Source organism: Lactuca saligna, chromosome 2 (genome assembly GCF_052625555.1).
Source record: "Lactuca saligna cultivar CGN05327 chromosome 2, ASM5262555v1, whole genome shotgun sequence".
NCBI lineage: Eukaryota > Viridiplantae > Streptophyta > Magnoliopsida > Asterales > Asteraceae > Lactuca > Lactuca saligna.
In genome coordinates this window covers 76,740,315-76,763,492 of record NC_136418.1, presented here as the reverse complement: position 1 = coordinate 76,763,492, position 23,178 = coordinate 76,740,315, and the positions used below count along the sequence as shown (strand labels likewise).

Here is a 23,178-nt window from a genome sequence, read left to right as displayed (position 1 = left end):
ACATCCTTCATAGAGGAATTACATCTTCAAGTAACAGCAAGCGCCCGACCTGTACAATGAGAGAATTTTTCGCTTACAGAATTCTAGATAGAGATCATTCGTTCTCACTTCTTCTCAATGCAAAAAGGTTGTTCCAACAATTTTTGGTTGATGGTTACACCATGATTGAAAGTGAGCGATTATTTTTCATACGTAAGCAACAAAAAATTCTTAGATGTGAGTCTTATGAGAATCTGCGTAATCACCAAGCAAGTGGGAATACAGATATTTCGAACATTGGGTAGCATGTGATCTTACCTTCTTCATTTACCGGTGGTGCACGTTATATGATGCAAAACTATTTGGATGCCATGTCGCTATGTAAATGGTTTGGATATCCGGATTTTTTCATAACCTTTACGTGTAATCCAAAATGGCCAGAAGTTCAAAGGTTTCTTAAGGACACTTCCCTTCATCCAGAAGATAGACCGGATATATTATGTAGGTTATTTAAGATAAAGTTGGATGCATTTATTAAAGATTTAAGTGAAAATGAAATTTTTGGCAAGATTCAAGCAGGTATTTCAAAATTATACTTTAATATATATATATATATATATATATATATATATATATATATATATATATACCTTCTTTACTTTGTAACTTGTATCTTATGTGTATATTTTTCACATGCAGTGGTTTATATAATTGAATTTCAAAAACGAGGTCTGCCTCATAGTCATATATGTTTGTTTATGCATTCTGACTACAAGCTTCCTACAGTTGAATATATCGATCCCATTATTTATGCTGAGATTCCAAATATCGAAGAAGATCCATAATTATATTCACATGTCAGGGAGTTCATGATTTACGGTCCATGTGGAGCTGAAAATTTGAATTGCCCATGCATGGTGGACAGAAAGTGTTCTAAAAAATTTCCAAAGCAATTCTGTAATCATACTTCAGTTGATTCAGATGGTTTTCCCTTATATAGGAGAAGAAATGATGGGAATTTTGTTGAAAAATCTGGTGTTCGGTTAGATAACAGAAATGTTGTTCCATACAACAAATATCTGTTGAAAAGATATCAGGCACACATTAATGTTGAATGGTGCAATCATGGATCTTCTATAAAGTATTTATTTAAATATATAAACAAGGGTCTTGATAGAGCGACTGTTGCTATGGAGCCAAGCAATAATGATTTTGATAACAATGATGCAGTGGATGAAATAAAAGAGTACTATGATTGTAGATATATATCTGCATGTGAAGCATCATGGCGAATTTTTAAATATGATGTTCATTATAGGTATCCTGCTGTGATTAGACTACCTTTTTCATCTTCCTGGTCAACAACAAGTTGTATATGAGGCAGACGATGATATTGAAGATGTTCTTGACCGACCTTCAGTTGCTTCTTCAATGTTCACATCTTGGATGAAGTGTAATTAAATCAATAAAGACGCACGAAAACTTACATATGTTGAATTTCCTACAAAGTTTGTTTGGAAACCTAAACTTCAAATTTGGAAGCCAAGGAAAGTTGGATATTCTATTGGTAGAATTCACTCAGTTTCACCTAAGCTTGGCGAAGCATATTTTTTTAAGAATTCTTTTAAATAAAGTGAAAGGTCCAAAATCCTTCGAAGAAATTCGCACAGTCAATAGGGAAATATGTTCTTCTTTTAAAGATGCATGCTCTAATCTGGGCCTTTTGGATGATGACAAAGAATACATCGAAGCAATTAAGGAAGCAAGTGTTTCTGGATCTGGTTTTTATCTACGTTTCTTATTTGCTACAATGTTATTGTCCGGCAGTTTGTGTAAACCAGAGATTGTGTGGGAAAACACATGGGAATACCTGTCAGATGGAATTCTTTATACTCAACAAAACAGATTAAAGTCTCCAGGTATTATATTTTTATTCCATTATTATTAAAACTGTATCATATAAATTTCCAATATGCACTCAATTACATTTTACGTCCAACTTAATCTCTTTTTTAGTACGTTGTAATTAATATAGTATTGTTCGTACAGGTTTATCACTAAACGAAGATCAACTTAAAAACTTGACTTTGTTTGAGATAGAACAAATTTTACTCCGAAACAAATCCAGTCTCAAGAACTATAGAAGGATGCCTTACCCAGATGCTGATTTGGTTTCATCTTCAAACGATCGTTTGATAGCCGAGGAGCTAGATTATGACATACCAAATTTGAAGAATGAGTTTGATCGCCTCTTTGTTTCATTAATCGACGAGCAACGCAACATTTTTCTTGATATAATGGATAAGGTTAAAACTAATAAGGGAGGTGTATTCTTTATTTATGGTTATGGTGGAACGGGTAAGACATTTCTATGGAAGACAATTTCTGCAGCAATTAGATCCCAAGGAAAGATTGTTTTAAATGTTGCTTCAAGTGGGATTGCTTCATTATTATTGATTGGAGGTAGGACAACACACTCTCGGTTTAGTATTCCCATAAATCTTACCGAGGATTCTTTTTGTAGAATAAATCCAAAGAGTGATCTTACGAGTTTAGTAAGAAAAACCTCATTGATCATTTGGGATGAAGCACCCATGGTACACAAGCATGCATTTGAAGCTTTAGATCGAACTTTGAAGGATATATTAAGATTTGTCGATCCTACAAACTCAAATATTCCATTCGGAGGGAAAGTGGTTGTTTTTGGAGGTGATTTCAGACAAATTCTACCTGTTGTTCCGGGTGGCAGTAGACAAAACATTGTCAATGCTTCTTTAAGCTCTTCGTATTTATGGCAACAGTGCAAAGTCCATAAATTAACAAAAACATGAGGTTAACTGTTGGAAGTGATTCATCTACTGTTCATCGAATAACGGGTTTTTCAAACTGGCTTTTGGACATAGGAGAAGGTAATCTTGGTGGTCCGAATGATGGTGAAGCAATTGTTGATATTCCATAAGACATTCTCATTAATGATCCAGGTGATCCTATTGGTTCATTAATCAATTTTGTATATCCTTCCATTCTTCAAAACTTCAACATTGCGGGTTATTTTCAAGAAAGAGCAATACTTGCTCCCAAGAATGAAGTTGTCCAAGAAATAAATGACCAGTTGCTAAAACTGATTCCAGGAGAGCAAAAAGAATATTTAAGTTCAGATAGCCTCTGCCAATCTGAGTTTGTCAATGATCAGTTTGATTCAAATTTATACCCACCTAATGTTTTAAATGGTCTTAAAATCTCAGGTATGCCAAACCATAATCTCATTTTAAAAGTCGGTGTTCCAGTTATGTTATTGAGAAACATTGATCAGAAAAATGGCTTATGCAATGGCACTAGACTACAAGTCATATCTTTGGGCAAACAAGTTATCGAGGCAGTTATCATATCTGGAAGTAATATTGGAAACCGGACTTTTATTCCAAGAATGTCTTTAACTCCTACTGAAAACAAGATCCCGTTCAAATTCCAAAGAAGGCAATTTCCATTGGCTGTATGTTTTGCAATGACAATTAACAAGAGCCAAGGTCAGTCTTTTTCGAAGGTTGGATTGTTTCTCAAGGATCTTGTTTTTACACACGGTCAATTGTATGTTGCTTTATCTAGAGTTCAAAGTAGAGAGGGATTAAAATTGTTAATTTTAGATAACCATGGTAGACTATCAAATAAAACATCCAATATCGTGTATAAAGAAGTTTTTAGAAATTTATAAAAACTTTGTACAACTTTATTATTTATATGAATTTATGTTTATGTTTTATTTAAATTTATATTGCATTATACAAAATGATAACTTTCTAACATATATACAAATACAAATTGCTGATTTCATATTCAAGCCATTATCATTTCATAATTTCAATCAATCATTATATCACTATGAAATTACAGACAAAACATTGCTCAATAACTAAACATTAATTTTATTGAATTATTTTTAAATTTCTTTCCCGTACACGGGTTATAACCTAGTAATATAAAATAATAAAGAAAGAGGGGGGCGTTAGGATATTATTATGGTGTTGGGTAAACGCGCAGTCTAACCTAGCCCAGCCCCAGACGACCGATTGAATTTGTTATCGCGATTCACACAACATCGTCAAAATGTGCAATCCAATTCTCATTGACCCAAACCCTAGATTTATTCCCACTTTCTCTGTGTTTCTGTCGGTGAATTCGAGACGAAGAATTTGCATGTTACATTGATTCGCAGTCACGAAAAATCTCTATCAGATCTGGTTGATTGTATCGGTAAGTTTAATGTTTGTTTTCTTGTATAATTTTTAGTAAAATCATATTTGTTTTTTATTTCTAGCTAATTAAGGTATCGATTCTCTCTATTATGACTTTAAATATCAACTTCAGTTGTTTTGAGGTGTATTTAACGATAAGGTGCGACTACTTTTATGTATATTAGGCAAAGGAACGATGGTTATTATGACGGTGAGCATAGAAGGGGTTGTTTAATGTTCATCGATTATGATTTTCTATTTAGCAATTTCTTTTTCATCATGGAAAACCACACATAGGCGAGAAATTCTTTTTCTGTTCCTATCATCTTTCCGAAAGAGTTGCACTTTTGATTGGAGTCAACGAGTACTTTAGAGCTACAAGTTTTCCATCGATCTTGTTTATATATTGAAGTCTTTGTTAGACTATTAGAAGTCTCGACTATCAAATTGATATTCATGGCCTTTTTGATTGAAAAGAAGTTGTAAACTAATAGGGGTGGATAATCAATGGTTGACTTAGCAAAAACTTTTGTAATGAGGGGTTTATTTCTCTTAATGGAATCTGTCAGTTTGTTCTTAAGACACAGGGTTGTTGGGCTATTTTTATCTTGCTCTTATGCTCTTTTCGGATGACTTTGAGGAGGCAAGTTTGATGCTTGTTCTCATGTTCTGCTTTGTGGAGTAGGTGATAAATTGTGTTGACCTTATTCTATGTTAATGGTTACTAGTTTAGTACTTTTTTCCTTTAAGGGGTTGAACTTTTATAGGTAGAAAAGTGATGATATTGGCTACTTATCTCTATGCATATGATATTTTCTTTCATGGCTGTTATGATGAAATGAATACATCTGTCTTGACAGGTTGAACACAATTTCTTCCACCTCAAGCATGTTCTGATAGGTTATGATTGTGAAGATGGATAAAGCAGTTGCTTCTTCATCACATGACCTTGCCCAACGTCTTTTTGACAAAGTAAGCATTACTATGATCTTTGATTGTTACAATTACTTTTTTTTTGTTTCTATTCAACATGTAATTCATGTATTCAAATGCTCACTTGCTTTCTTTGCATCTTAGAACATTGAGTTGGAAAATAAGCGCCGAAAGTCAGCTCAAGCAAGAGTGCCATCAGATCCAAATGCTTGGCAACAAATGCGTGAAAATTTTGAAACAATAATACTTGAAGACCATAGCTTTTCTGAGAAGCACAGTATTGAATTTGCTCTATGGCAGTTACATTACAGAAGGATTGAGGAATTCAGGGCTCATTACAATGCTGCATCTGCTACAGATTCAACCACATCTAGGGCAGGGGGGGCTGCCCGACCTGACCGAGCTTCAAAAATACGTCTGCAATTCAAAACTTTCCTCTCAGAAGCTACTGGTTTTTACCATGATCTAATTTTAAAGATTCGGGCCAAATATGGACTCCCAATTGGACAATTCTACCCTGAACCCGAGAACCATAATGTGAAGGAGAAAGATGGAAAGAAATTTAATGAAGTTAAAAAGGGTTTGATATCCTGCCATCGTTGTTTGATATACCTTGGTGATCTTGCACGCTATAAAGGGCTTTATGGGGAAGGTGAATCAAAAAGTCGTGATTATGCAGCTGCTTCAAGTTACTATTTGCAAGCAGCTTCTCTTTGGCCATCTAGTGGGAATCCACATCATCAGGTTAATCATTAAATATTTAATTTAATTAAGTTGTACGTTTATTTATATAATTATATATATATATTTTTTATGTTTTGCAGCTTGCTATATTGGCTACTTATTCAGGAGATGAATTGATGGCTGTATACCGTTATTTCCGAAGTCTGGCAGCTGAAAATCCCTTCTCCACTGCAAGGGATAACTTGATAGTAGCCTTTGAGAAGGTATTATGCATTCTCAAAAATAAATAAAGATTTTGATTTTGTTCAAAAATGGCTTCAGAGGAAATAAACAAAATAAAAAACTTGTTCATATTCGCAACATTATGTCTTGTGTTGTTTGTTATGTTTACAATTATTTTACATGCAGAATCGGCAAAGTTATAGTCAGTTGCATGTTGATTCAAAAGCTTCTTCTGTGAAGGAATCATCTGTTAGGACAAGAGGCAGAGGAAGAGGGAAAGGGGAGCCAGGTGTCCGATCAAAGGAGCCAATTACCGATACTACCCCTGATGTGGAAAAAGCAACTGAAATTCGCCAAGTGTTTAAAGCTTTTCGTGTTCGCTTTGTTCGATTGAATGGCATTCTTTTCACACGCACAAGGTATGTATGTTCTTAGACAGTGGTGTAATGTTTGGTATGATGGAATTCAGAATGGAATGGAATCATTCATTCCATTGGAAATTTGGAATAAAAAGAACTTTCTGTTGTTTGACCGAATGAATTTTTTTTTTCTTTACATCATAAAAAAAATGCAATATATAATCCATGTTTATTATTTAGTTTTTGTTTAATGGTTTTAATTAACCTACAATTTTTTTTCAAAAAATCGCTATTTTATTCATTTTTTATTTGGGTTTTAATGAGCTTTTTCTCTGTTTAATTTTTCATTTGGTAAATAAACAACATTAACTAAAGTTAAATAATGTATAGAGTAGGGGTTAAAACTATACAAATGGCATTAAAATCTATATGAAATTAATTCCATTCCTACAAGATAGCCAGATCTGATAATAGAATGTAATCACTCATTCCATTTCCTTTTTTTTTTTTTTTTTTTTATTCTATTAAGTAGTGTTTGGTATGATTAAATCAGGGAAAGAAATTCATTCCATCGGCATTGGAAAAACCTGTTTGTTTTGTCTAATGGAATGGAATGGAATGAACCAGTTTTGGAGGAATGTGATTCCTTCCATTTCTAAATTTTTACTCCTTACTTTAGGTTTATATATATATATATATATATATATATATATATATATATATATATATATATATATATATTACTCTATCATGGAATTGAATGAATAATTGCAGTAGAACTCATTTTATTCATCTAATTTGTGGTGAAACAAATACTTTGTTAAGATTTTTTGCTATATACATTGTATTTAGATATAATATAAAAAACAATTCTTATCCTATATGCTTACAAAACATGATAATGGAATGTAATGACTGATTCCATCACCTTTCCAATTCCATTACTCTGTGATTTCATTCCATTCACTAATCACATGAAATATTATTTCAGCTTGGAGACATTTGAAGAAATCCTCTCTCTAGTCACCAACACTTTACAAACCCTTCTTTCTTCCGGAGCAGAAGACGAGCCAAATTTTGGCACAGATAATTCCGAAAACGCCCTTTTCATCGTAATACTTGTCACCATACTTATATTCACAGTCAACAACGTAAAAGGAGGACCCGAAGGTCAAACATACGCAGACATTGTCCAAAACACACTTCTCCTCAAAAACGCCCTCATCACATTTCACAATCTAATCGGTCAACTCCTGAAAAGATGCCTACAGTTGACCAATCCTTCCTCAAGCTTCTTACTTCCCGGAATCCTAATTTCCATGGAATATCTCGCTTCTCGACCCGATGTTATTACTGAAACTGATGACTTTTGGACCCACTGCATATCTTTCTTCAATAAACTTCTCTCTGCTGAAATCAATAATGATATGATGACAAGGTATGAAGAGAGGGAAAATGATTATCAGCCTGCATTGTGGGAGGATTTTGAAACCAGAGGATTTTTGCCCCTTCAATCTGCCCAAACTTTTTTGGATTTTTCAAGGAAGCATTCTGTTTCGGGTGATAAAGCGGCTCGTGTCAAGAGGCTTCTAGCTGCTGGGAAAGTTATTGCTGACCGGATTACAGTTGACCGGAAAAAGGTCAGGTTTGACCCCAACATGAAAAAGTTTGTTATTGGCATTGAAACACAGAAACATGAAAGCAAATCAAACGGGGTGATTAAAGAGGAGGCACCTGCACCTGTGGAAAGTGATGAGGAGGATGAAGTGATTGTTTTTCGGCCAAATTTGGTTGATAATCGGACGGAAATACCCCTGGTAAAAGGAACCACTCGAGAGGAGGTTGAGAACGTGCAAAGTAAAGATTCGGGTACTACTATTACTACTACTTCTCAGTTTGCGGTTCCGGTTTCGGTGTACAATGCAGTCGGGCAGCCATATCATCAGTCCCCGATGTGGCCGGGCAGCCGACAAGCTGCCCTTTCGGGCGGGTTTAAAGGTTTAAGCTTAATGGAAAACGGGCATGTGGGTCAACCCGGAATGCAGACTTCAAATCCTGCCCTTCCAATCCAGCAGGTTATGGGTATACGTGAAAACAGTGTAAATTACGATATCATCCCTCCTTCTGGACCAGATCCTTACATTGTGGGTCGAAACACATTCCCAAATATGCCGACTAGCTCTTTGAAAGTTTCTACGGGTCGACCCGTTAGACATCTTGGACCCCCACCTGGATTTAGCTCTGTGAGACCTAATAGTAATAAGCAAGTGGGAGTGGGACAGAATCAGAATCAAAATCCTGTGAATGATGATTATAGCTGGTTGGATGGGTATCAGTTGCAATCATCAATGAAGGCAGGGGTACAACCCCACTATATGAATATGAATGAATCCGTTGCTACTACTTCTACTTCTAGTTTTCCATTTCCCGGGAAACAAGTTCAAGTTCAGTTTGAAGGTGCAAGGCAGCAAAACTGGCCGGAAACCACCACGGACCACCGCGAAACACTTCTTCAACAGCAGTATGTTCCCCTTCCCCGATTGGACCAACAAGGGGGGCAGTCTATATGGAAAGGCAATCAGTTTGTGTGATTTCTCTGAGGCAGTGCATGGTATATATATATATATTTTTTGACCCTTGTACTTTGAAGTTTTTACGTTCTTTACCCTTGTATTTTTGTATGAAGTTTGTTCTTCTGTAATGTGTTGTGTGAAGGTCATTCGTGATTGTTCTGATGTGGCATTTGATCATGACATGAAGTTACACACTCCAACTTAAACCAAATCAATTTTCTTAAATTTTACTTTTGGAGTGTGGTGGTGCTGGCAATCTCGGCATGCTTGCAGCCAAAAAAGTGAGCATCAACTCTTCTTACTAATTCTATCACTTAAATTGTTAATAGGGTCATTTGGGTTGTTATTATTAATATGTTTTTAAGGTTTTATCTTATTTACAGAGACTGTCTGTGAGTGGCTTTCCCAGTGGAGTCGGAAACAACCTGGTACTGTTGAGTTCTACATTTGTGGTTATTTGGGTTGGGGAGGGATGTGGTCCATGTCAGCATATCCATATCCGTATCTGCCTAAAATCTGTATAAATGTCACTTGTGGCTTTGGCTTATCTCTGGAGATGAAAATCAAAATGGTGGAACATCACAATGGAAGCATATTATAATAAATCATACATATAAATGTTTGTTATATTCAACTTCTGCCATTCGCCCTGATGCTTCTCTGTATGTTAGAAATAATCTTGTTTTTTTTTTGGTTTTTGTTTTTTATTGATACATGAGAGAGGTATGTTTTTGCTTTTGTTTTTGTTGGATTTTGAACAAACTACTACAATTTCACATGATGTTTGTTGCTCAATAAATTTTTATTTGCTTAGTAATTGTTGTCTACTAATTTTTTTGAGGGTCCCGGTTATTTTATATAATAAAAGCGATCATCTTTTTCTATTTCCGTAACTTTATATGATAAAATTGTCTTTTTCTACGCTTTTCACTTTTATTGTTTTCGTGCAACAATTTAATACTTAAGTTTGTTTCTTGTTACTGTTTTCTGTAATGGTTTTATTTCTTTGATTTTTGTGCGTTGATTTTTCTGTCGTCGTATGATAATGATTAAGGTGTTTGTTTTAATATTGACCAAAAGTATGAAAAAAAAAAAATTGTTTTTTAAAGTCTGCAGATTGTATAACGAATAAACCACATAATATACCTACTAACTAGAATCCTATTTGCATCAGATTTAACAAACCTTATAAGAAATCTATTGGTAATTTAAAAAATTGTTAAACAAAACTTCGAACTCCTTAGCTGAAAAATACCTTTCACCAAAATGTGGTCTAATTTTCTTCCATTTTGTACTTGCGTCTTCTTTGTTGTTGATGTTTCTTTCACTTGATGTGTTATCATATTTACTGTTTCATCATCCGCATTCATTACCTACTTCTAACTTAAACCTCACAAATTCGAATAAGATAGGATTACATTGTCCTCCAAAGTGTCTTTATCGAATTTGTGAGGACAATGTAATCCTTTCTTTGGAGGACAATGTACATATTGTATCAATTATTTTGCATTTTAAAAATGTTTGTTTTTTTATCTACCAAATGAGTGATTAATATTGACCAAAAGTATGCAAAAAAAAAAAATTGTTTTTTAAAGTCTGCAGATTGTATAACGAATAAACCACATAATATACCTACTAACTAGAATCCTATTTGCATCAGATTTAACAAACATTAGAAGGAATCTATTAGTAACTTAAAAAATTGTTAAACAAAACTTCGAACTCCTTAGCTGAAGAATACCTTTCACCAAAATGTGGTCTAATTTTCTTCCATTTTGTACTTGCGTCTTCTTTGTTGTTGATGTTTCTTTCACTAGATGTGTTATCATCAGACTGTATTTACTGTTTCATCATCCGCATTCATTACCTACTTCTAACTTAAACCTCACAAATTCGAATAAGACAGGATTACATTGTCCTCCAAAGTGTCTTTATCGAATTTGTGAGGACAATGTAATCCTTTCTTTGGAGGACAATGTACATATTGTGTCAATTATTTTGCATTTTAAAAATGTTTGTTTTTTTTATCTACCAAATGAGTGATTATGATTGCGTCTCACGGTCTCACAAAATTAGGTTGTCTCAAATGAACCCCTCTCTCTCTCTCTCTCTCTCTCTCTCTCTTTCTCTCTCTCTCTCTCTCTCTCTCTCTCTCTCTCTCTATATATATATATATATATATATATATATATATATATATATATATATATATATATAGGAAGTGGTTCAAATGAAAACCAAAAAAGGTTAAGAACCGTAAGAACCTCTAACTTTAGATGTTTATAAAGGGTTTAGGGTAACCCTAAACCCTAAACCCTTTATAAACACCCTAAACCCTAAACCCTTTATAAACATCTAAAATTAGAGGTTCTTAACCCTTTTTTGGTTCTCATTTGAACCTTTACATATATATATATATATATATATATATATATATATATATATATATATATATATATATATATATATATATATATATATATATATATATATATATATATATAGTTGATATCGGTACATCGTGACCAGATGTACTTCAAAGAATCTACCTTCTAAGGCAATGTGACAATGTCATTGTAATCCAAATACAAAGCAACTTTAAGTTCTATAGTAAGAAAAATAAAATAAAAGTACAATGTTCAATTAACTATTAAAAAATGAAAGTATAATGATGTAATAAAAAGAAATAAAACCATGATGCTATAATGCACAAACATATGAATGTACATTTTTTGGGTTCTTCCAAACATATTTTAAGCTCAAAGCTCAAAAAAAAAGCCCTCGAATTACTAAACTTCACATGCAATAGTAAATGAATTGGCGTGTTAAAAAAATAGTAAAGGAATTGCCGAATTGGCCACACAATGAGTAAAATTATTTATTTATTTGTATATTATAGCTTTCTACTTTCATTTCTTTCGATTACAATAATCTACTTCTATTTTTTTGTTATTATTTTCTTATATACATGACATTTTCTCTTGTTTAGAAGCCCGCAATATGACGTAAAAGTGTTGTTTTAAGTAGCTTCATTTCTTAAATTTTCTATTTATCTTTTTCCGAATATATATATTTTTTTCTTTCAAATAGAGTCTATTTCTCAAGTTTCTTTTTATCAACGCTACCACTAGTCGATACAAACTCCTAAAAAGAAAAATAGTAAGTACCATAATAACATTAGAGATTGTTGTAAATTGTAATAAGTATATTCAAGTTGAATAATTCAATCATTCATAATCATATTCATACCCAATAGGCCACTACATGATCAACACATTTAAAAAAACATAAAAAAAAAAAATCTACTTATCGGTTCTTGTTCTTCAACATATAAACTAATACACAACCATTTGATCAAAGATCAATCAGTCTCGTTGCTTTTCTTTAATCTCTTGGATCTTAGAGGATATCCATCATGTGTTCTCAATGGCATCCATTTACTTCCCATCACTCTAGTTTTGTTACATTTCTCACCTTTAATATCTGAAAGGCTACAAAAAGTATCACAAGAAGACCCGGGCAAAGTTTCTGCCCGAGATGAAACACGGGCAGCTTCTGTTTCTCTAGAATTTCCACAATCTTCTTCCATTATCTTCAAAGAACTACAATCTTGTTTATGATCAAGTTCTGTTTGTTTCAGGATGTCTTTAAGAATCATACTTGTAAAAGCACAAGCTTCGGATTCTCGGGCAGTTGACATTAATATATCGCGTGCCCGAGTTACCGGGAGATCATCGAACGATAAGGGCAACGATCTTTCACATTTTTCATGGGAAAAATTACCAAAGTACCCTTCCCAGTTAAATGGAAATCCTGAAAGGAAATGATCACAAACCTGTTTCAAAGTACAATGCGTTAATAATATTATAAATGACAGCACAAAGTCGTAACAGAAGGTGAAAATTTGTAAGCATGATGCTATGTTACACAAATATAAGAATGTAATTTGAGTACAATTTAAAATTTGGTTAAATGCACGATATATTAGTACTTTCATTGATACCTGAGGTGAGAATCCATAAGATAGGGTGCGTGAGCTATGTATGGAACCAATAATGGTGATTGTGAATCCATCTACTGTTTCAAGAGTGTTGTTATCAAGCCTCTTGCTAATTGCTGCAGAATAAAAAACTTTGGATTCCGTGTTGAGGTTGTTGTTGCTGTTGTTGCACCTTTTGCCACCTGATGCTGACCCCAAAAGTCGCATTCCACGTGATCCTAATGTCCTAATTTGAATTTTCAATTCCAATTCCGTTAGAATCCACTTGTAATTTTGAAAATCTAACCCTAATTTGAGATCAATAAAAGAACTTAGGTCATCCTTTTTGTGTTCTAGATTTACCCTTGTTTTCCTTTAATCTGACCCTTTAACCTCAAAGTCGGATCAAACTGTAGAATTGCAGTATAAGAGGAAAGTAAAGAATTTAAAGTTCCTGTACAAGTATAAACCCTAAACTTGAATAGGGGTTTTGTTTTCTACTTGATCATTAGAGGTAAACTGAAAATTTTGAAATTTATAAGAGTTTAGTATGAAATAAATCATTACTCTCTGTTAACGTAGCCTCCGACGCCCAATTTTGACTCACTTTCAACCTTTATTAGCCACCATTTGTGCAAAAGAACCTGCAAAGATCATTAAAAGTTCATTAGAAACCAAAGATTTTCATATGAATTTGTTAACAAATAGATGCGTAGCGTAAACCTACTGATTTATTATAGTTCGATGAAGAAATGGGGGTTTTGGATGCACTGGAAAGGTTCGGCATGATGACAGCAGTCACCAAATTTGAAGCTTCTGCCTGGCAGGAAAATAGAGTGATTTTAGGGAGGACGGAGTCACAAAAGTGGGATGCAGTACCGGCAATACCGCATGTATATGATCAGGGTCAGTCCGTATGTTTTCAATGCCCTGGGGAAATTTAAAAAGATTTCCCTTTACCATAGTCGTAGTGTACGTTCCAATAAATTTGGAAAATCATACAAATTTAGCAAAAATCATCCAAGGTCGAGCAATTTGGTGGAATAGACCAGGATCAACAGATGGTCGATTCGAAAAATTTAAAACGAAGTTATCTAGTTTTCATTATAATTTATGATGAAAATTGTTAGGTCCAACCAAATAAAATGTTAAAGACCTTTTTTTTCCAAATAATTAGTAACTATTTATTAATGTCAATGGGTAACTTGGAATGTTTTTTTTTTGTTTTTTTTGGTACAAGTGCTTAAATCTCTGATCCAATTTTTCTTTAAACAAACGTAGGCTTTGTTTGATATTGAGCTGACCGGGTCCGGTCAACACTTTTTGACTGATTTGATCCAGTCAGCCTGTTTGATAAAAGACGAAAATGGGCTGATTTGGTCAACATTTACTGACCCATCTACTTACCCAGTCCATGTTTTAAAAGTAGCCGACCCAAAAAAAAGACCGATGTGCCCTGATAAAAAAGAACGCATCTCTTCGTCTATTGTTCTCCCTTCGTTCTTCCACACAAGCTTCTTGACGCAGTTCCTCCCTATCACCACTCCGAAGCCACCATCTGAAGCAGATCCGTCGGCCTCCGCCTCTCGCCAACGCTGACATCCGCCTGTCTTCAGCGCCGATCAAGCTTCATACCCTTTCTCGCTCTCTCTTATCTGATACTTCCCCTCTCGATTCAGGTAAATAGTATTTTTTGCTGCTTTTAGTTTTGATTGAGTTTTTTTTTTGTGCTCGATTATTAGTTTGTTGTTTTATGATTTCAGTTGGATATTTTTCATATTATCGTTTGTTATTGATGAAACTCTTGGGGTTTTGGGGTTGGTGAGCACAAATCAGAAAAATTGATAATTTCAACTAGATTCAAGTATGAAGCCAAAACAAGAATTTGATGAAAATGAATGATTATTTGCATAGTTCGCTTATAAAGTTTCAATATCAAGATATGTGAAGTCACAATTGCTTCATTTAATTTAACATAACATTAGATTCATCGCATTTTGGTGTCATATAGTTCTATATAAGGCATCCAAGTTGATCAAACTTTTAGGACCTTTTCATACAATGTACTGAATTGTTTTGTGGCCCTGTGAGTATATCTCATGGCTATACTTTGATGTAATCATAAATTGTATGTATTTTTAATTATAAAACCTATCACATAACATTTTTTTTTTTATCATAAGAGGTTTTGATGGTGCAAGAGAAGGGTGGAAACGACTGTTAAAGATGGAATTGTGATGCAAGTATGAAATATGACAAAAAAAAGAAGTTAAATGGAATTACGATGTATTTTAGTTTTTTGCAAAGACATTGGTGAAAAATGCTCTTAAAGATGCAATGTATTTTTTTTCATATATGCACTACATAGCAATGTACTTTAGTTTTTTGGTTAGTTTCTTTTTAAAACCTACATTAGATGGCAATGTATTTTTTTTTGGGTTTTTTTGTTCTTTTTTAAACAAATAAATAGCATTGTACTTTATGTTTTGTTTTTTTTCTTTTTTTAGAATTTGTATTACAATAGAAAATGAAATGTTACTTAACAAAAAAAAGTTATCTCACAGTAAATAAAACAAAAAATAAAATAGAAGGGTAAAATGGTTATTTTTACCAGTCAGAACAGCCAGTCAGACGTATAATCAAACAATATAGTTCCATTCAGATGTAGATTCAGTCAGACTTCCAACCTAGTCAGGCTTTGACTCAGTCAGATCTTATTCAGTCAGTAACTATCAAACAACCTTGTAGTCATGTATTGTTCCACCTGCAAAAGCTGAAAAAAATACATTAGCATCAAATCTCAATTGTCTCTCTTCTTCTTGAAGCTTGTGTTCTCTTTGTTTGCAAATCTTTGTATTGCATTCTCACCATTTTTCTATACAAAAGCATTTCATGTTTCATTTGTTTATATATATACATACATACATCTCTATATATATATATATATATATATATATATATATATATATATATATATATATATATATATATATATATATATTATAGGTGGTTACTAAAGATTATGATTGTGGGGTTCACACATGCATCAAAGAAGTCAAAGACAATATCACATGATGTTAAGCTTGTATTAGTTAGAACAAGTTTTATACTTTTAACACTATTAACACAATTTTTTTGTATTATTTGTATGTCCAACCAACTATTGTGACTATAATTTATGATAATTGTGTTTGACCTCTTATTATATAAAATACATTGGAAAATATATTATTTATTCACCCAAAAGAAATGTTTAGTTTCACATTTTACGAAGATATATAATCTTTCTTCCTAATAAAAACCTCTTTAAAGTGCCACATGTTCTCTTTCTAAACCTTTAGTTTGACATATGTCACTTTCACAGCAATCTAAAAATGTTTTCCCGCTTATTTGCTAAAATCTTATCCCATCTCTCTTATTCCCATTTTGATTTGAATTGAATCGGAAATTAGAATTTAATTTAATTCATTCAATCCCATAAAATCAGCAACGATTTGATTTAAAGATCTTTAACCGTAATCTTACTAACTCTCAATTGAAATCTTTAGGTGTTTCTCTTTCTTCCTCTCTACATCAACGTTGTCTTTCTTCAAAAGCCCTAATTTAAGGTTTTGTGATATGATTTATATTTTTATTAATTTTTAGTTGTTCAATATCAAATTGTGAAGACTCGTAATCTAATATGCACTATATTTCTTTCGATTGCACATGTAATACGATTGGTTTTGGGTATTAAATCATTTTCGTTCCATGCTTTTCATCTTTAAATTCTTAGTTTCTGATCACATATGAGTCATGAAGACATCAAAATGAGGCTTGACATGTTATGGGGTTTGGGCAAGTAAAATCATCAAGATTCCACTACGGTGGGGTGTTCGTTTTGATGGACTCAACTTATCCGGTTTTTGGGCAACAAACAAAAGGTAACTTGGGGTTTTTAATTCGTTTGGAATGGTTGAAGTGTCAAATTGAATTACTTAATAAAGAATCCTTAATAAGTCATTATGTTTGAACCTTAAGTTATAAAGTGAAGGAAGAAACGAAGATACAAATGATTATCCAAATTGAGTTCAAGATTCCTCCTATCGTTTTCGACTAGATTTGTTTCCCCATCGAAGGCCTTGTGATACCATCAAATCGTTGTGTTCTTACTCATCATGCATTTCTTGTTTGTTTTCTTCATGTTATTCAAATTATCTCTATGCAATTATGATCTTGCGCGGTTGATGGTTTGAATTGAAGGCACATATGTTGTGATAATAGAAGTTACATTGCAACTACACAAAATTCCAAAACATTCAATTGTAGCACCACCCAAAAACCCATTTGAAAATTATAGCATATTTAATTCTGTTTTCAGGGTTATCCCCTTGGCAATCTATTTTCCATATGATCTTCTTCATTATGCTTCATGAATTAAGAATAAAGATTTTAGAATAAATTGTATGTTTGTGTTTTTGGGGCCTTTTTTCAACATGTTATCTGAAAGTGACTGTATCTCTTTGGCATGTGTGTAAATTTACTACACTACCCTTCTGCTGGTTTGGTAGGAAGCAACCCTTAATCATGTAAAACATGTTGGACTCTTAGGTGATGGATTTGGTTCAATGCCCCCTGAGATGTGCAAACACATGTTAGATTATTATGCCTTTCTTTATCCTTAGGTGCTTAAGGTATTTGATTTTTTTTATAAGAAAAAGGTATATGATTATGTTTATTATGAATAAAAAAGGGTATTAGATGTGTGATTGATTAATCAGAGCTTAAAGTTTTTTGCACATTTATCATTTAATCATAAAGCTTATTATTTAAAAGATTTAACTACTAAGTTGCATCTTTTTGTTTCTTGGATTATTGCTAAGATAACTTTTTAAATGGAGTTAAGAATGATTTTATTTTGAATTTCTATGAAAATTCCAAAAAAATAGTTCGACCCTAAAGTTTATTGTGGTAGAGCTCACATTTTGAGATGTTCCAAGGAATATGTTCCAAGTCATATGCCGTTATTGGTGCTTCCTAGATATGAATAAAACTAAGCCAAAAAGTTATTGAGGTATATCATGCTACCATTCTTCATCTTTTAAATTATTTATGTTTCTTTTATTATTTGTTGAAGAAAGTACTAATGAGCTTGGTCACAACCTCCAAACTCCATTATTTTGCTTCTTAATTTCATAGTTTATTAAAAACCAGGTGAATTTCTTTAATGCATATTGAAAAGTTACCTTCTTATTGTGTCTATAAGCCACTTATTCCACTAAATTTATACCAATGTTTCAAGTCTCTTGTGGTCTAAATGATTTGTAGATTCATTTATGCTTAACTACAACCTTTTTGGAGTCTTCTATTCACCTGTCACACCCAAAAACCTGAACGGCGGAAACGTTTGGGGGTGGAGGACGTCATGTAGTATCACAACAATGCAAAGTAGTAAACAAGCAACAACATCATCCATTGCATTAATAGTATAATTTCATACAAGTGTGTTCTGTCAAGTTATATAGACACCAAAAAGTACATCAAAATAAAAGAGGAGTCTTGAACAAGTTCCATCTTCTCAAACATTTGGCACCAGTACCTGTCTACTGGTGACCTGAGAATACAAGTTATTTTGAAAGCGAGTATCAGCTTTAAAGATGGTGAGATCATAAGTATATTAGTGTCTGAGTTTGTATGAAAGCATTTGTAAGATGTTTGTAATGTATAAGTTTTGTAAAGTTCGAATTTGTTTGAACAATCCTAGAAGACCCTATGTTTCCTACTAAAAGTAGCCTTCTACAAAGACATCTAGGAACTTTGTGTGTGTCTCTTGAAAGAGTGTGTATTTTCCCAAATCCAACTATCATTAACCAAAAATATAGTTTTTACATTACCGTGCATCGTGTGAATGTTCACAAAGTGAATGTAATAGGAGAAATATTTTAGTAGTGTACTATTGTATTAAGTAATTACTGCTGTACTAACTACCTTAAATTAATTGTTATTAAAAGTACCGTGTGATCGGCCTGTACCCTGCTACTGTCACACCCCGAAAACCGAAGGCGGAAACATTTCCGGGGTTGACTCCAAGTTGAGTATCAAATCCAATGCACATAATAAGTAAAGTAAAACAACCATTACATTACATAATAAAAGTTTTACAGTTGTTTCAAAGGTAAAGTTTGTACAGTTGTGATACATAGTATATATATAAACAAAATGAAACGGATATTCATGTACACCGTCTTCTAGCAAAAAGGATCTTCGGGTACCTATTCTAACGCTGACCTGAGAACACAAGCGATTTGAAAATCAGCATAAAGCTGGTGAGTTCATAAGCGGTTTTTGTTTGTAAAAAAATGTTTCGAGTTTCCTTTCTGTTTCTGAAATGCTATGTACACCAAGAAAAATCCCGTATTTTCTTAAAAGTTGGTTATTGTCTCACAAATGTAAAGTATAGTAAGTTTGTACACTGAAAACATGTCTACTCATGTGAAAATGTATAGTTGGCTATCTGACTTGTTAAACTGTTCTGTTTACTTATCATGTGTTACCAGGAAAGTCCCATACTTTCCTTATAGTATGTTACTAATTGTAAAAGATGTAATGTTATTCAGTTTGTCACTCTTTCTAGTTATGTAAGTGTTACCCAGAAAAGCCCCATGCTTTCCTGCATGTTGGTTTCTAATGTAAATGATGTTAAATATGTAAAAGGTGTAATCGTGATTAGGTTCCATGTTTTCCCCAGGAAAGTCCCGTACTTTCCTGAATGTTAGTTATAGTATGTGAAAGATGTAAAAGTAGTAAAAGATGTAAAAGATGTATAAAGTGGTTCATTATTACTATAAGTAAATCTCTGTTATCCTAATTGCGAGTTCCATAACCATACAATAGGCTAAAACCTGTGGCAATAAGTAGTCCACATGTGGCAATAAGTCGTCCACATACTTATGACTTTCGTCACCCTTGAACCATTTCGGTTCGGCTGTAGCTAGCAGCCAGGTGTGGGGTAGTCAGCCCCGTATTGATCTATACACTCAAGTCATGCTCTCTAAATACCAGAGATTCTGGTTATGGGTGTAGTCCTCCACTCGCGTATCTCAGTGGAGTGTTCTCCGAGGACGTGTCTCCAATCATACATGATTAACAAATTTACTAGAAATAATATGATAGTCCTCCACTCGCATATATGTGTGGAGTGTTACCGAGGACAAAATAGTGTTCAGGTATTATGTTCAAATGTCTAATGTCATGCTTTTACTGATAAATTGTGGAAAACCATTTGTGAAATATATGTAAAACATAACAGTTTAAAGACCTATTTCACAAATATATGTTATGTGATCTGCATGTTCAAATGATTATCAGTTGTGGTAATCAGTTATAAAAGCATATGAAATATGAAACACACATTTGAAAACATGTTTTGAGTACAAGAATTACCTTGTACTTTGCTTGTGTTTCCCCTGAAAACAGTGAAAACAGTGAAAAAGGGTAGGGGTATGAACTCACCGGACTCGGAAATACGTCGGTTTTGGATACTAGATATTGGTTCGGGGTTTGATTACTCGCGATGTACCTATGTAAAATGAAATAATGTCCATATATATGCAATTAGGGATACATTCACTAATCATATAGAACATTACACTCCAACGAGGTTAAACACCTCAAAACGAGCGTTTGGAGTGACCCGGGTGACATCTTCGGACGTGTAATGGCACTAGGAACTTGGGACTTGAGTTTACTCCCCAAGAGTAAACATTTTAAAGAGTTTACAGCCATAGAACACACACATACATGAGTTTACGGCCGTAAACTCATGTGGGTGTGATTTTGGGTGTTTAATGGCTTAAATGGACATGGGGATTGTTGGAATGGATTTCTAAAATGCCCTGGAATTGTTTGAATGAAATTTTAACACTTAAATGGGAGTTTACGGCCACCCCATAAGAGTTTACAGCCGTAAACTCACCTATGGCCAAGGAAAATTGATTTGAGCTTCAAAGGACAATCACATGTGATTCTAGTTAATTTTCCAAGCCTTGTTATGAATTTAGAACATCATTTAACACACTTTTTGGAGTTTACAGCCTAGAGGTATGTTCTAAGGCCGTAAACTCTCTTATACCCATGAAAAAGATAGTTTTTGATGCTTAGAACAATCACATGTGATTCTAGAAATTTATGCAAGCCATTTGAGTGTATTTGATGCATCATTAACATGGTTTTATGAGTTTACGGCCAAGGGTATGTTCCTAGGCCGTAAACTCCTATAAATGACATTTTTGATATGTTTCAAACCCTTAAACTATTTTTTGATGCATCTAGATTTTACCACAAGGCCATTGGTTGAGTTTCAAGGCATTTGGACATGTTTTAAGGCTCTAAATCCCCATTTAAGAGGAGTTTACGGCCCAAGAATATGTCTTGGCCGTAAACTCACTTTTGTCTCCCAAAAATCATGTTTAAAGTGTTCCAAGTCTAGATTAGCAAGCCTTAAGGTCATATCTAAGTCCCAACTATGATTTGGAAGTGTTATTTGGCTCAAAAACCCCATGAACATGAGTTTACGGCCCAAGAATGTGTCTTGGCCGTAAACTCACTTTTGTCCCTCAAAATCAATGTTTTAAATGTTATAAGTCCTTTCCATTAAGTCATTAAGCCATATCTAATGTCCAACATTGCTTAGGAAGGGTTTTAGGGCTTAAAAACCCCATCTTTAGGAGTTTACGGCCCAAACTTGTTCCTTGGCCGTAAACTCATGTTCTTGGTCCCAAAACACAAATTAAACATAAATTTGAAGGCTAAAGAGGTTGAATAACAAGTTAGGGGTGTTACCTCTTTGATTTCAAGCCTTAAATCTTTGTTTTGGACCTTGATTTTGGGATGAGGAGAGAGGTTGTGAGAGTTAAATGAGAAATTGACCAAAGGATTCAAATGGAGGCTTAAACACATTTATATAGTGTTTAAGTTTTGGACACGGTGGAATTCTACCCGATACCGGCGTTAGACGAGGCTTTTGGTCGTACCCGATTGAGTTGCCGTAACCCGATATGGTAATTTTCTAGAATTATTCCGAGCACTAAAGTTGGGTGTTAAAATGATTTCTAAATGTATTAAGACACCTATTAAGTCATTTTAAATACGTACCAGTTAATGACTTAATTAAACGGAAGATCGGAAATCGAATTTGGAAACGACGATTGGTTGCGTGAATTGTACTACGAAAGAGTTACAAGAAATGATGCGGAAATTTCGGGTTGTTACATTATCCCCCCGTTAAAGGGAATTTCGTCATGAAATTCAAAGTTTAAAACACAAGACAAGATACAAATCATGGATCAAGAAAAGAGTTGTGGATACTTCTGTTTCATTGAATCTTCCCGTTCCCAAGTGAATTCTGGTCCTCGCTTGGTATTCCAGCGAACCTTCACTAACGGGATGCGACTTTGTTTTGTACGTTTGACTTCTCGATCCATGATTTCGATCGGTTCCTCCACAAATTTGAGGTTTTCATTGATCTCAATCTCGTCTATGGGAATTGTTAGGGTTTCATCGGATAGGCACTTTTTGAGATTTGAAACATGGAAGACAGGATGAATGTTACTGAGTTCGTTAGGTAAATGAAGTTTATAGGCAACTGGACCGATCCTGGAGAGGATCTCAAAGGGTCCAATGTGCCTTGGATTAAGTTTCCTACGCTTACCAAAGCGTACAGTGCCTTTCCAGGGCGAGACTTTTAACAGTACACGGTCTCCAACCTGGAATTCTGGTGGTTTCCAACGATTATCAGCGTAACTCTTTTGACGATCACGTGAAGCTTTCAATCGGTTACGGATTTGAATGATCTTTTCGGTGGTTTCACTTATGATTTCAGGACCAGTGAGAGCACTGTCGGGACTCGACTCCTGGCTAACTGTGTATCCCTCACCTCGGCCCAACACAGAGGGGATCTGCACTTACGACCGTATAAGGCTTCGAACGGAGCAGCCCTAATGCTGGTGTGGTAACTGTTATTGTATGAGAATTCGATCAAGGATAGATGTGTGTCCCACGACTTTCCAAAGTCAATGACACATGCCCTAAGCATGTCCTCCAAGGTTTGGATTGTTCTCTCACTCTGTCCATCGGTCTGAGGATGATACGCCGTGCTCATATCTAGTTTGGTTCCAAGTGCTTTCTGGAGGGATTGCCAGAATCTGGAGGTAAACCTGCTATCTCGATCAGAGATAATG

At 34.1% G+C, this 23,178-nt stretch overlaps 4 protein-coding genes across 6 annotated transcripts; 3 read left to right on the top strand and 1 right to left on the bottom strand.

The window, feature by feature from the left end:
- The first annotated feature begins 893 nt into the window (after positions 1 to 893).
- Positions 894 to 2,810, top strand: LOC145029821 (uncharacterized). Its single transcript, XM_078978277.1, has 4 exons — positions 894 to 1,236; positions 1,316 to 1,432; positions 1,620 to 1,898; positions 2,029 to 2,810. Exons 1-4 carry the CDS (start codon positions 894 to 896, stop codon positions 2,808 to 2,810), a joined length of 1,521 nt encoding a protein of 506 aa, XP_078834403.1.
- Positions 2,807 to 5,076, top strand: LOC145029820 (uncharacterized). Its single transcript, XM_078978275.1, has 3 exons — positions 2,807 to 2,888; positions 2,961 to 3,506; positions 4,979 to 5,076. Exons 1-3 carry the CDS (start codon positions 2,807 to 2,809, stop codon positions 5,074 to 5,076), a joined length of 726 nt encoding a protein of 241 aa, XP_078834401.1.
- On the top strand, positions 3,996 to 9,799 carry SMG7 (Telomerase activating protein Est1). 3 transcript variants are annotated; one of them, XM_078979566.1, is made up of 8 exons: positions 3,996 to 4,230; positions 5,072 to 5,183; positions 5,289 to 5,888; positions 5,969 to 6,091; positions 6,237 to 6,469; positions 7,401 to 9,020; positions 9,125 to 9,263; positions 9,366 to 9,799. In XM_078979566.1, exons 2-6 carry the CDS (start codon positions 5,115 to 5,117, stop codon positions 8,998 to 9,000), a joined length of 2,625 nt encoding a protein of 874 aa, XP_078835692.1. In that variant the 5' UTR covers positions 3,996 to 4,230; positions 5,072 to 5,114; the 3' UTR covers positions 9,001 to 9,020; positions 9,125 to 9,263; positions 9,366 to 9,799. The 3 variants fall into 3 exon arrangements, with proteins under 3 accessions (XP_078835692.1, XP_078835693.1, XP_078835694.1); XM_078979567.1 differs by having other exon boundaries at positions 9,348 to 9,799; XM_078979568.1 differs by lacking the exon at positions 3,996 to 4,230 and adding an exon at positions 4,404 to 4,422.
- Positions 9,800 to 12,179: 2,380 nt separating this feature from the next.
- Positions 12,180 to 14,028, bottom strand: LOC145031086 (uncharacterized). Its single transcript, XM_078979565.1, has 5 exons — positions 13,922 to 14,028; positions 13,689 to 13,781; positions 13,529 to 13,605; positions 12,986 to 13,208; positions 12,180 to 12,817 (listed from the first exon to the last, which is right to left on the bottom strand). The coding sequence occupies exons 1-5, from the start codon at positions 13,922 to 13,924 to the stop codon at positions 12,344 to 12,346; spliced, it is 870 nt and encodes a 289-aa protein (XP_078835691.1). The 5' UTR covers positions 13,925 to 14,028; the 3' UTR covers positions 12,180 to 12,343.
- Positions 14,029 to 23,178: the final 9,150 nt, after the last annotated feature.

Excerpts from the sequence above, each read along its gene's own strand:
- SMG7 (XM_078979566.1), top strand. The coding sequence starts at position 5,115 with ATGATTGTGAAGATGGATAAAGCAGTTGCTTCTTCATCACATGACCTT. Across the intron at positions 5,184-5,288 it reads CCCAACGTCTTTTTGACAAA|AACATTGAGTTGGAAAATAA; the intron begins GTAAGCATTACT and ends TTTGCATCTTAG. Across the intron at positions 5,889-5,968 it reads GTGGGAATCCACATCATCAG|CTTGCTATATTGGCTACTTA; the intron begins GTTAATCATTAA and ends TATGTTTTGCAG.
- LOC145029821 (XM_078978277.1), top strand. The coding sequence starts at position 894 with ATGGTGGACAGAAAGTGTTCTAAAAAATTTCCAAAGCAATTCTGTAAT. Across the intron at positions 1,237-1,315 it reads AATAAAAGAGTACTATGATT|ACTACCTTTTTCATCTTCCT; the intron begins GTAGATATATAT and ends TGCTGTGATTAG. Across the intron at positions 1,433-1,619 it reads GTTCACATCTTGGATGAAGT|GTCCAAAATCCTTCGAAGAA; the intron begins GTAATTAAATCA and ends ATAAAGTGAAAG.
- LOC145029820 (XM_078978275.1), top strand. The coding sequence starts at position 2,807 with ATGAGGTTAACTGTTGGAAGTGATTCATCTACTGTTCATCGAATAACG. Across the intron at positions 2,889-2,960 it reads GCTTTTGGACATAGGAGAAG|GTGATCCTATTGGTTCATTA; the intron begins GTAATCTTGGTG and ends TTAATGATCCAG. Across the intron at positions 3,507-4,978 it reads GACAATTAACAAGAGCCAAG|GTAGAAAAGTGATGATATTG; the intron begins GTCAGTCTTTTT and ends GAACTTTTATAG.
- LOC145031086 (XM_078979565.1), bottom strand. Across the intron at positions 13,606-13,688 it reads CATCGAACTATAATAAATCA|GTTCTTTTGCACAAATGGTG; the intron begins GTAGGTTTACGC and ends TGATCTTTGCAG. Across the intron at positions 13,209-13,528 it reads GGAGGCTACGTTAACAGAGA|GACATTAGGATCACGTGGAA; the intron begins GTAATGATTTAT and ends AATTCAAATTAG.